Source organism: Heteronotia binoei, chromosome 10 (genome assembly GCF_032191835.1).
Source record: "Heteronotia binoei isolate CCM8104 ecotype False Entrance Well chromosome 10, APGP_CSIRO_Hbin_v1, whole genome shotgun sequence".
Classification (NCBI taxonomy): domain Eukaryota; kingdom Metazoa; phylum Chordata; class Lepidosauria; order Squamata; family Gekkonidae; genus Heteronotia; species Heteronotia binoei.
The window spans coordinates 69,710,318-69,720,331 of NC_083232.1; the positions used below are offsets into that span (position 1 = coordinate 69,710,318).

At 41.0% G+C, this 10,014-nt stretch overlaps 1 protein-coding gene across 2 annotated transcripts; it reads right to left on the minus strand.

Moving 5' to 3' along the window:
- Nucleotides 1–1,482: 1,482 nt before the first annotated feature.
- RPL14 (ribosomal protein L14) lies at nucleotides 1,483–7,633 on the minus strand. Of its 2 annotated transcripts, XM_060248852.1 has the most exons (6): nucleotides 7,525–7,633; nucleotides 6,027–6,128; nucleotides 5,158–5,252; nucleotides 4,322–4,421; nucleotides 3,097–3,150; nucleotides 1,483–1,594 (listed from the first exon to the last, which is right to left on the minus strand). In XM_060248852.1, exons 1-6 carry the CDS (start codon nucleotides 7,525–7,527, stop codon nucleotides 1,523–1,525), a joined length of 426 nt encoding a protein of 141 aa, XP_060104835.1. In that variant the 5' UTR covers nucleotides 7,528–7,633; the 3' UTR covers nucleotides 1,483–1,522. The 2 variants fall into 2 exon arrangements, with proteins under 2 accessions (XP_060104835.1, XP_060104834.1); XM_060248851.1 differs by lacking the exon at nucleotides 7,525–7,633 and having other exon boundaries at nucleotides 6,027–6,267.
- Nucleotides 7,634–10,014: the final 2,381 nt, after the last annotated feature.

The window sequence follows — 10,014 nt, forward strand, 5'->3', positions numbered from 1 at the left end:
ACTAAAAGGCGGCACAATATTTCAATTACTTGAAAGCATTTCAAAGTGGTATCATAACTTCATAACTTCAACATGACAAGATGTAGCAACAATAGAATGAAAAATGTCTTCAGAGGATTAATCTCCAGTTGTACAGAGTATAACAGAGGATTAATCTCGTTATATAGAGTATAACAGTGGCAACAATTTGGCATACAGAAAAGGGAAGGTACAATATACAAAAAGGATGTCAAATATGAACAGGACCTCTCGGCTAAGGCTTTGGTTATTAATACTGAAAGATTAGTTTTTATTCCTACATCCAACTTTGCAAGAGAACCAGTCTCTGGAAAACCTTAGAATGGATTTACGCATGTTCTTCACAAGCAAATAACAACTATTGGCCCATGGAAATGGTTCTGACAAAGCAGATTAAATCATGCTAATTTTATACAGATTAAATCATGCTAATTCTCTTCTTGAAGTATGAGGCAAGAAAACTTTAGACTTTCTCCAGATAGGAAAAGGAAAGGTCCCCTGTGCAAGCACCAGTCGTTTCCGACTCTGGAGTGACGTTGCTTTCACATTTTCACGGCAGACTTTTTACGGGGTGGTTTGCCATTGCCTTCCCCAGTCTTTTACACTTTCCTCCCAGCAAGCTGGGTACTCATTTTACTGACCTCAGAAGGATGGAAGGCTGAGTCCACCTTGGGCCAGGTACCTGAATCCAACTTCCACTGGAACTGAACTCAGGTGGTGGTGAGCAGAGTTCAGACCTCAGTACTGTAGTACTGCTGCGTTATCACTCTGCGCCAAGGTAAGGCAAGAAAACTTGACACTTTCTGCAGATAAGCTACTTGCAAATTTGTAACAAAGTTCCAACTATGCACTCACACTGAGGCAAGTCAGAAGTAATTTTCTGAAATTATGCCTCAGTAAGCATTTCTCTGCTTGAGTCTGAAGTAACAACATTAATACCCAAATGTAGCTAGAAAGTACTTTCTTCTGAATACAAAATGCTGAAACTGTTTACAATAGTTCATTTCCAGGCTAGTGAGTGCCATATTACATAGGGGATGGCATGGAAACAATAAAAACCTTTCCACTTTTTCATACCCACTAGAACAGGGAGCAGCATCTTGAATCCATATGGATATCATGCCTCACCCTGGTTGATACAAGGATCCCAGAGGATATATCAATATATCCTGTTATTTTTTCCCCATAAAAATCAATAGGATATAAGCACAGCATTACATGTATAAGCACCATTATGCTTCAATGGGATTTGCCAGCACTAAACTTTCCCTAAATCACACATGGTCCCTTTAACAGTCTCAAAACAATTTCATGTGATTGTGTTTAAGCCAAATTCTCCATTTTGGAACTAAATGTATTTAGAAGCAGCAAAATGGGAGTTTTTGTTCAGTTGCAGTTCAAAGATAGTATTTTATTTATTAGGTAGTTTGGTAAAAGCAATGTAAAAATACACAAGTCATCATAGTAGGTGTATATAAATGAAGTTTATTTGACTGCAGACAGTTTATGCTTTTTTGGGAGCAGCAGCAGTGGCCTTCTGAAGCTTCTTGACTTCATGCTTGATGATCCTGTTTCTCTGTAACAAACAAATTTGATTTTTAAAAGCAAAAGAAGTGAAGATTATTTAATTATCCTTATTGTTTGCATCTGGGCTTTTGAAAGAATATGTAAGCTGCCCTGAGGGTTTGTTAAAAATTTATTTATATTATCTTTCTGAAATGAGGACTCCAAAACAGCTTACAGCATTATCTCCTCCATTTTATTTACACAACCAACCTATGAAAAGGTTAGGCCAAGGGGTGGATGACTTGCCCCCAAGGTCACTAAGCAAGCTTCCATAAGCAGAGTGGGGAATTTGAATCTAACCACTACATCACACAGGCTTTCTTTATAATTAAAAGGCAAGGTAAAAATGTACTCCATAAATAAATGAGGGATTTCAGGTTTCATTTTTAAGCTTCTAGCTCTCTTGGCTGAGCAGAAAAAACAAAGACTATAATAGCTCAAGGATCTGATGAGTTGATGGAACGTGAAGCTACCAAATGCTCCCATCAAGTGCAATTGCAACTTCGTTCAAATAGTGTTAAGGATACATCATCACTATTAAAAATGAACAATCTTTTCTTGCATAATACTATAACACACACACACACACCAGCCTACCAAGTAGAAATGGATGTCACTTATGGTTGTGGCAGCTGAGAGAAAAGATGGCAATGTCTAGCCCTTTTGACATACACATCCAAAAGGTTTAAGAATTTCACCACTACCCTCAGAAGATTTTATATCATCCAGCCCCTGCACTAATGACTGGATCACGAAAGCTCAAGGAACATTTTCCTCAGGATAAATTCAAAATGCCTTGCGAACTAGGCAGGAATCAAGTTTGTATTAAAGAAAAACAGGTTAACAAATTTTAAGGAGTTTGAGGGATAACAAGCTGCATATTTCATTTTGTTTTGCTGTTTGATGACTATCTGCTTTTCTAGGGGCTGGAAAACATACATGCTTGCAGTCACATGGACATACAGAAGATTAAACTGGGATGCAAGCAGGGAAAGCTGCAGGAATTCCTATTATTACATTGTGCACTGGCTATACTCATGTATATATATACTGCAAGTTAACACTTTTGTTTCTTCACATAATTACAGGGGCACATATAGATGAACACATGGAAAAGTAAGCAAAAGAAGTAGCCCAGGGGTGGCCAAACTGTGGCTCAGGAGCCACATGTGTGGCTCTCAAAGCCCCCACTGCCATGTTGGCTGGCTTGGAGAATGCATGCAAAGTTAAAGTTGCTTTCTTTCCACATCTCTTTTCCTCCGCTCTATTTTCTTTCTTTCCTGTCTCGTGGCTCTCAAACATCTGACGTTCAAGTCTTGTGGCTATCAAACATCTGACATTTATGCTATGTGCCTCTTACATTAAGCAAGTTTGGCCACCCCAGAACTAGCCCCAAGACTGTACATTTGAAAATAAAAAGTGACACTGGAAGATAAACCACACTCCAAGAACAAAGACAGACAATCAGTAGATCCTGCATTGTTTTTTGTAATTTATATGCAGTTTACTCACCATTTTCTTGGCCTTCATGACCTTGTAACGATCAAAATCTGTCATCTTGGCTTTCTACGGGAAGATATTAAAAAATGAACAAAATTTAAATTTAATTTGTAAGAACTTTAAGCATTTTTACAAAGTAAGCTGCTGTCACAGAGTTTGAAGACAGTGGTTTTGAACCCAACAAGACAGACATCAATCTCACTCATCCTAATTAACATTTGGGGCATTCTTCTGAAGGGGTGAAGAAAATTTATGTAGAGTTCTCCTCTCCATTAATGTTTTTTTTACTTGACCATTTCTGTCTGAATATTATAAAGAAATGTACCAGAAAGGTTATGTCAGTGTCTTCGATACTGTAGCACTAATTATTGTTAGGATGATGGTCATCTTTGATTCCCTCCTTTTTCACCACCACCATAAAGCAAAAATGACTATCAAAAGGAACGTCTTCACTTCAAGCTAAAGCCTACAATTTAAAATCTGCCCCAGTGAGTTAACATAGGTTAAAACTAACTGTTTTTAACAATTATAATACAAACAGCAGCAAATGCATAATTTTAATACAGCATGTTCTATGGCCGCTACCACTGATGCTATTGTTTCTATTATCTTCTAACTGCTGTGTAATGTTGCTGTCATACACAAAAAGCTTTTAAGAACAGTATAGACACAAGACTCATCTAGTATAGACACAAGCCCTATCAGTTACACCATAAAGAGCATTAAAGTGTCCCTGAATGTGTAGCATTGAAGTAGTGCTTTTCCTGGAAATTCAAGCACCACGTGTTATAAAGGGCTCCAAAGAGCCAGCACATCAAAAGCAAATGGCTTTAGCTGCAGAATATTTTCATCTACTGCCATTGTGGAGGACATGAAGAAAGACTCAGGCACCTCTCTATAGTGAATGAATCGCATTATTATAGGGTAAAGCTTTTATCCTCCAAGTTATGATTGTCACTGATAAGCTTAACAAATGGAAGGCAGGAAGCAACCACCTAAGAATCCCCTTCCTGAGAACATTTTTAATGGAACTGTCATGAGTTTGGGTGGGTGTGCATTTAGTTCATATCAGTTACTTTGGGAGACCACTTTGGCTGAAAAGCAGTCAAAATATAATACAGCAATAACTTTTTGTTGTACTCCTGAAGTGAACTGCATACTTTTAGTTGCCCGAGCAGCTAACTCAGCAACAATTTAGTTCTCAACAGTGTTATTTTATGCTATTTTTAAAGCATACCTTCTTCCTGGCCTCAATTTTCTGTGCCCATCTTGTGGCTTTCCATTTCTCATTAATATTTTCTTTCTCCCAGGCAAGACGCACAAACTTCTGGCGAGCACTAGATTTTTTTAAAAAGACACACATTTGTTATTGTAGAGAGAGGCTTCTGGTTTCAATTTACAAATCAGTCTCAAAAATTCAATTATGTCAGGCACTAAAACACATTGCTTTAATCTCTCCAGTTTACTTTTTTAAAGTAGCAATAAAATGGCAGTTGATAGTGACCAATTTCTTCATTAAATGCTATCCTTCCATCTACAATTACGTCACATTACAGGTCTCTAAGCAGACACAACTGCATCACATCAGCCCATCTCAATGGACCCAGCGATGCTTCTCAAAAAAACTCTAAACACATTATCAGTTTGAGGTGTTCCCTGGCATACGCAACGTGTTAAGACCTGCTTTCAAACTGGGATCTTTAACTCAAATTCGGAGACAGGTTTCTGGCTGCATTCAATTGGCCATGTATTTACCCACTCCAGTTGGGATAACATATTAACACTGGTTTTAACCACAATAACATTTTGCTTTGAAAACTGAACATAAAATACTGGATAATAATTGTATCAGAACAATTTTCAGGCTGATGCCCTGAAAAGACTTTTGCTATTTTCTAAAATATTCTATCAGCATTAATTTTAGACATATAAAATCTTAAAACATTACAAAATGCCCTGTGACAGGACAGAACATAAACCATATAATTTATTCCACAGCAGTGATTATAATGTAAGCAAGTCAGTATCGGGCCAACTTAAAGAGATTGACTTTATGCTACCAGGGTAACTAACCTATGAGGGAACTTGAGAACGAAGTCAGTCAGTTGCATGCACTTGAACGGCATAGCCTGTCTTCTGACCCCACTGCAGGGACCATCTACCAATGCCTGGAGATGGGGAGGATAAAACTGATTAGATTCTCAACATTATACCAGACAATCCTTGCCCTCTCTTCAACAGAAAAAAAAAAACTAAATTATTCTAAGTCAACCTACAGGAAGTTCAGAACCACTAGTTTTTAAATACGGCAGTATCCCCCTTTCCTTTTATCTCCCTCAATCCTCATCTGGTTTCCACTGCTACAAAAGACAAGCATCACCTTAAAGCCCACATAACTTCCCTTGCCACCCCTCCTCATAAAACGCCAATGACACAAACCAGAACACCAACATGAATGTTTTAAAAATAATAAAAACAACCATTCAACTAAGAATGTGGTCTGATATAAGAATTCTTATGGTTCTGTTTTTGAGTCTTACATTTGTAGAACAGGTCTGGAAAAAGAAATACTGTCCTCCTGAGCTAGTGAGATTAGGCAGTGAAGAAGCTGTTGAAAGGGAGGTAGACTATATACATGGTCTGCAAGTTTATTTATACTAAAACTACCATGCTAAAGGAACTTTATACATTCTCAATGCCATAAGCTATGCCTAGCCGAGACAAGTAACTGCTGCTACAAAAGAGATCAATATCAGCTAAACTGGTGTATAGAACTGAGTCAGTTTCTGGGGCATCACAAGCCTACCAATATAAGCTAAAACACATCTAACAAAAAAGATCAAGTATAAACATAAACAACCGAAAGAGGAAAAACAAGAAGATGGGTTATTAGGAAAACAGACAGCAGTGTCCTCTCTAATCCTGAAGCACTCCAAACTTACCCTGTTCTGATCGATAACATCCACAATTGCTACCAGTTTGCCCGCATGAGGCCCAAAGGAAATATAGGCCACTCGACCAATCTCCACATAGCGTTTGAACACCTTAATGGGATAGAACATAATTTTTCAAGTCTCATATCACAAGCCACATATCAGAATTCTATTAACTTTGACCACACCAACATTGAAAAACAGTGGGCCTGAAGCAGCACAAAACATTAAAAGTAGAATTTCCTGAAATGGATAACCTGAACTCCAAAAAGTAACAAGTTTAATGAAATTTATATATCTAGCATATGTTTAATCTCTCCAAAGAGCTCACCTTTGAAGGAGCTCAGGCTAAATGTGATTGGCCCAAGTTCTCCCCAGTGAGCTTCACAGCAGAATGGGAATCTGAATCCAGATCTCACAGACTGTAGCCAAACTTTTAGCTATTATTAAACTATAATGGCTCATGAAGGCACAAAGGAGACAAACACTGCTATGTGCTTAGTAACAAGAGCAAAGACCTACTGATATATTTAAGTTATCTACTGCAATGATTGGAAAACAGGTCCTTTTGCATTAGATGCATGTAATGTGAAGTGTGTTGTTCTTCAGTGACTTTAACTGCTAATGGTGCAATATTAAGCAAAGTTATACCCTCTTAACCGAAGTCAGTGGGCTCAGAAACTTAATTCTACTCAGGACTAGACTGTAATGCACCCTTTTCACTTGGAGAGAACAGCTGCCCAGCACAGTCAGAATGAGAGGATGACATGGGGGGGGGGAGGGGAAGACGGTCTGGCTATCTACCTCTCCCCCAATGCGATCTTTTCCACCACAGCACATTATACCCTATCAATGCTATTGCTACCAACGGCCCGCGAAGAATGCCTGCAAATCCTTTGTACGAGGTCACCGGGGAACCTTACATCAGTCACATTCAGGCTAACCTACTTCAGAAAGTTATGATAAAAAAGAGAGGAGCTGATCTGAGCTTCTTCGATCATACAGAGAAAATCTGAAGGGTGCATACGAGGCCCGAATCTGCGAATGAATGAATGGGAGATGCATTGCCCAAAGGCCTTCAGCATTTCGACGCTGTTATGTGTGTTTAAATCCGGCTCTCTCCGTTTCAAAGCCCGCAACGAGCTACCACCCGTCAGGGTGGAGCTGGGAGCGGCAGAGGAGCCCCCGGCCACGGCATAGTCTCAGTGAGCGCGTAAAGCGAGGGTCAAAGGTCGCCAGCATCTCCAACCTTCCTCGACTGACCCTCTGCATCATACCCCCCCCCCCAACAGGACCTGCCACCCAGTTCTCATCTCAGGCGCAGCGAAAGAGCTTCCTCACGTGCTCCTGAGACGACCCGTATTTCCCCGTCCCTCCTTCTGCTCGCCGCCGTATCCATCGCCCCGCACCCCCATCTCATGAAGAACCCTTTCCCCTTCCTTCTCCCGCTCCGAAAACCGCGAAGGAAAAGCTCCACAAGGTAGGCCTCAGCCACGCTCGCGCTCACCATGATGGCCACCCCACGAGCCGACCGGAAAAAGGAGAGAAAGAGTCGTTTCCGGTTGTCTTAACCAGATCACGGCCAAGTGCGCAGGCGCAGACCGGGGCGTAGAGGCGGTGCCTAGCTGGATTCGAAGAGGGAACTCCGCAAAGTCTGGAAGCGCGCATGTTCAATTTCCACCACCTAGCTAGCACGCATGCGTATGCAGCATAGTGCGGTGCGAGAGTGAAGCCTGATTCTTACCCTAGCTCTGCGTGGACGTCAGAAATGATTAGGCGCATGCGTGTCTGTGGAAATTAAATGAAGAGTTACGGGTCTGATCAGATGGTGGAGCTGTGTCGCACAACGTATGAGCGTCGGGCAGTGCTGGACAGCAGTAGGTGGCGATATCAGCGTGTGTTCTTTGCTATTAAAAGTGGCCTGTCTGATTGTCAGGCGCTGGTGCAAGTGATCTTGTGAACAAAGTTCATTGTGAAAATTTATCAACAATCACGTGTATACCTTGCTCTTATTGCTTGTCGGAGTTCTTGAGAAGTATTAATAACGTTGCAATAAAAACAAAATAAACCCCGCTGGACTCAGCATTTGTTCTACTTCTAGTCAAAATTTGTTCTGGTCTCTCTGAAGAAGTGTGCGTGCACACGAAAGCTTATACCTGGAATAAAACGTTGTTGGTCTTAAGATGCCACTGGACTCAAACCCAGAACAAAACAGTAATAACAAAACAGTTTTTAAAAACCCAAAGAAGAATCCCGCCAAGAGGTAAAACGATTCCCTCCAAAGAACAATCATAAAATGTACGGCATTCATTTTCCCTTAGTTTCTCAGACGGCCCAAGACGTACCCCAGCCCTAAACCAGTCTGTTTGTCTTCTCTTCCCGAGACGTAGTAAAGAAAAAGCTTTCCTCGAGTCGCACCTAAGCAAGTTTTCGCGCGGGAGGCGCTGCCGAGCAGGGTTGGGTAGGAAAAGGCAGTTCTTCAAGACTACCTAGTTTATTGTGGCCAGTAGGGAAATGATCTCTCTTTTATATCCAGAAAACAATGGAATATTGCAGCCTCTTGGAGAATAACTAATTTACTGGGACCTTCACTCTTGTGACAGATGTGTGAAATTCCACAGGCAGATATACATATAATTTACTTACTTAATTTATTCCTCCCATTTTCTCTCCCCACCTCAGAACCGAAAACAGCTTGCCTCATTCTCCCCTCCTCTGTTTTAATTCTCTCAAGAGTCAACACTCTTGTGAAGTAGGTTAGGTTGAGCATGTGTGACTGGTCTTAGTTCAACCAACAAGCTTTTAAGGCAGTTAACAGGGATGCCAGCAGCCAGCTTCCCATAGTACCTGGGGAATCCCCTGGAATTACAGCTCATCTCCAGACTACAGAGATCAGTGCCCAGGCTGCTTTGGAGGATGAACTCTGTGGCTTTGTACCTCACCCAGACCCCTGTCCTCCGCAGGCTCCATCCCCAAATCTCCAGGAGTTTTCCAGCTCCCACACCCTGCTGGTGGCCAGGAGGGATCTGGCAACCGTATTTGGAGGAAAGACTCTATGGCATTATACCCTGTTGAGATTCCTCCCTTGCTCTCCCCAAGTCCCACCACCCCTATATCTCCAGAAATTTCTCAAGCAGGAGTTGGCAACCCTAATGGCAGAGGGGGATTTGAACCTGGGTCTCTCAGATTTTTGTTCAACACTCTAACCATTGGACCACACTGGTTTTCAAGAGGCTAAAACAGTTATTGAGAAAATAGTTGGGACACCTAAAAAGAGATACATGAGTTGGTGGTATTGGAGGCATTCTGTATGATCAATTGGGAGGGCACTGCTGTATATTTTATTGGCTGCTTTTGATGTTGTTTTTAGTTGAGCTTTTTAAAAAAATATTTGGATCGTTTTGCTTGTTTCCTGCCCACCCAGCTGAGGACAGGGTTGGCTTCTTAAACTTCCAAGTCAAAACAATACTACAAAAACCAGACATTCATAAATGACCAATATAAAAACAAACTATTAAAAAGAGCACTCAACAACCTCTGAGCATCCAAACATATATCCATAAAATAGACCTAATTGAGTCCAATGTGCTTAAGGTGGGATTTAGAGTTGTACTGTTGTACTAAACATTGATACTCTGGAATAGGTCATCCCTATTGAAGTTAGCTCGCTACAAAAACTAATGGTTCCTGTTTACAGGTACACTATTCAGATTTGTCCTACTTTGCCCATTCATCAACTGCTGAGAATAATCAGTTTACACTTTTATCTTCTTTTCCTCTGTTCTCTGCAATGTAACATAATACACTTATCTGCTAAAAATGGTGCTTTCTGGTGTTTTCTGCCCCATGGCGCAGAGTGTTAAAGCTGCAGTACTGCAGTCCTAAGCTCTGCTCACGACCTGAGTTCGATCCCCAGCAGAAGCTGGGTTCAGGTAGCTGGCTCAGGTTGACTCAGCCCTCCATCCTTCCAAAGTCAATAAAATGAGTACCCAGCTTG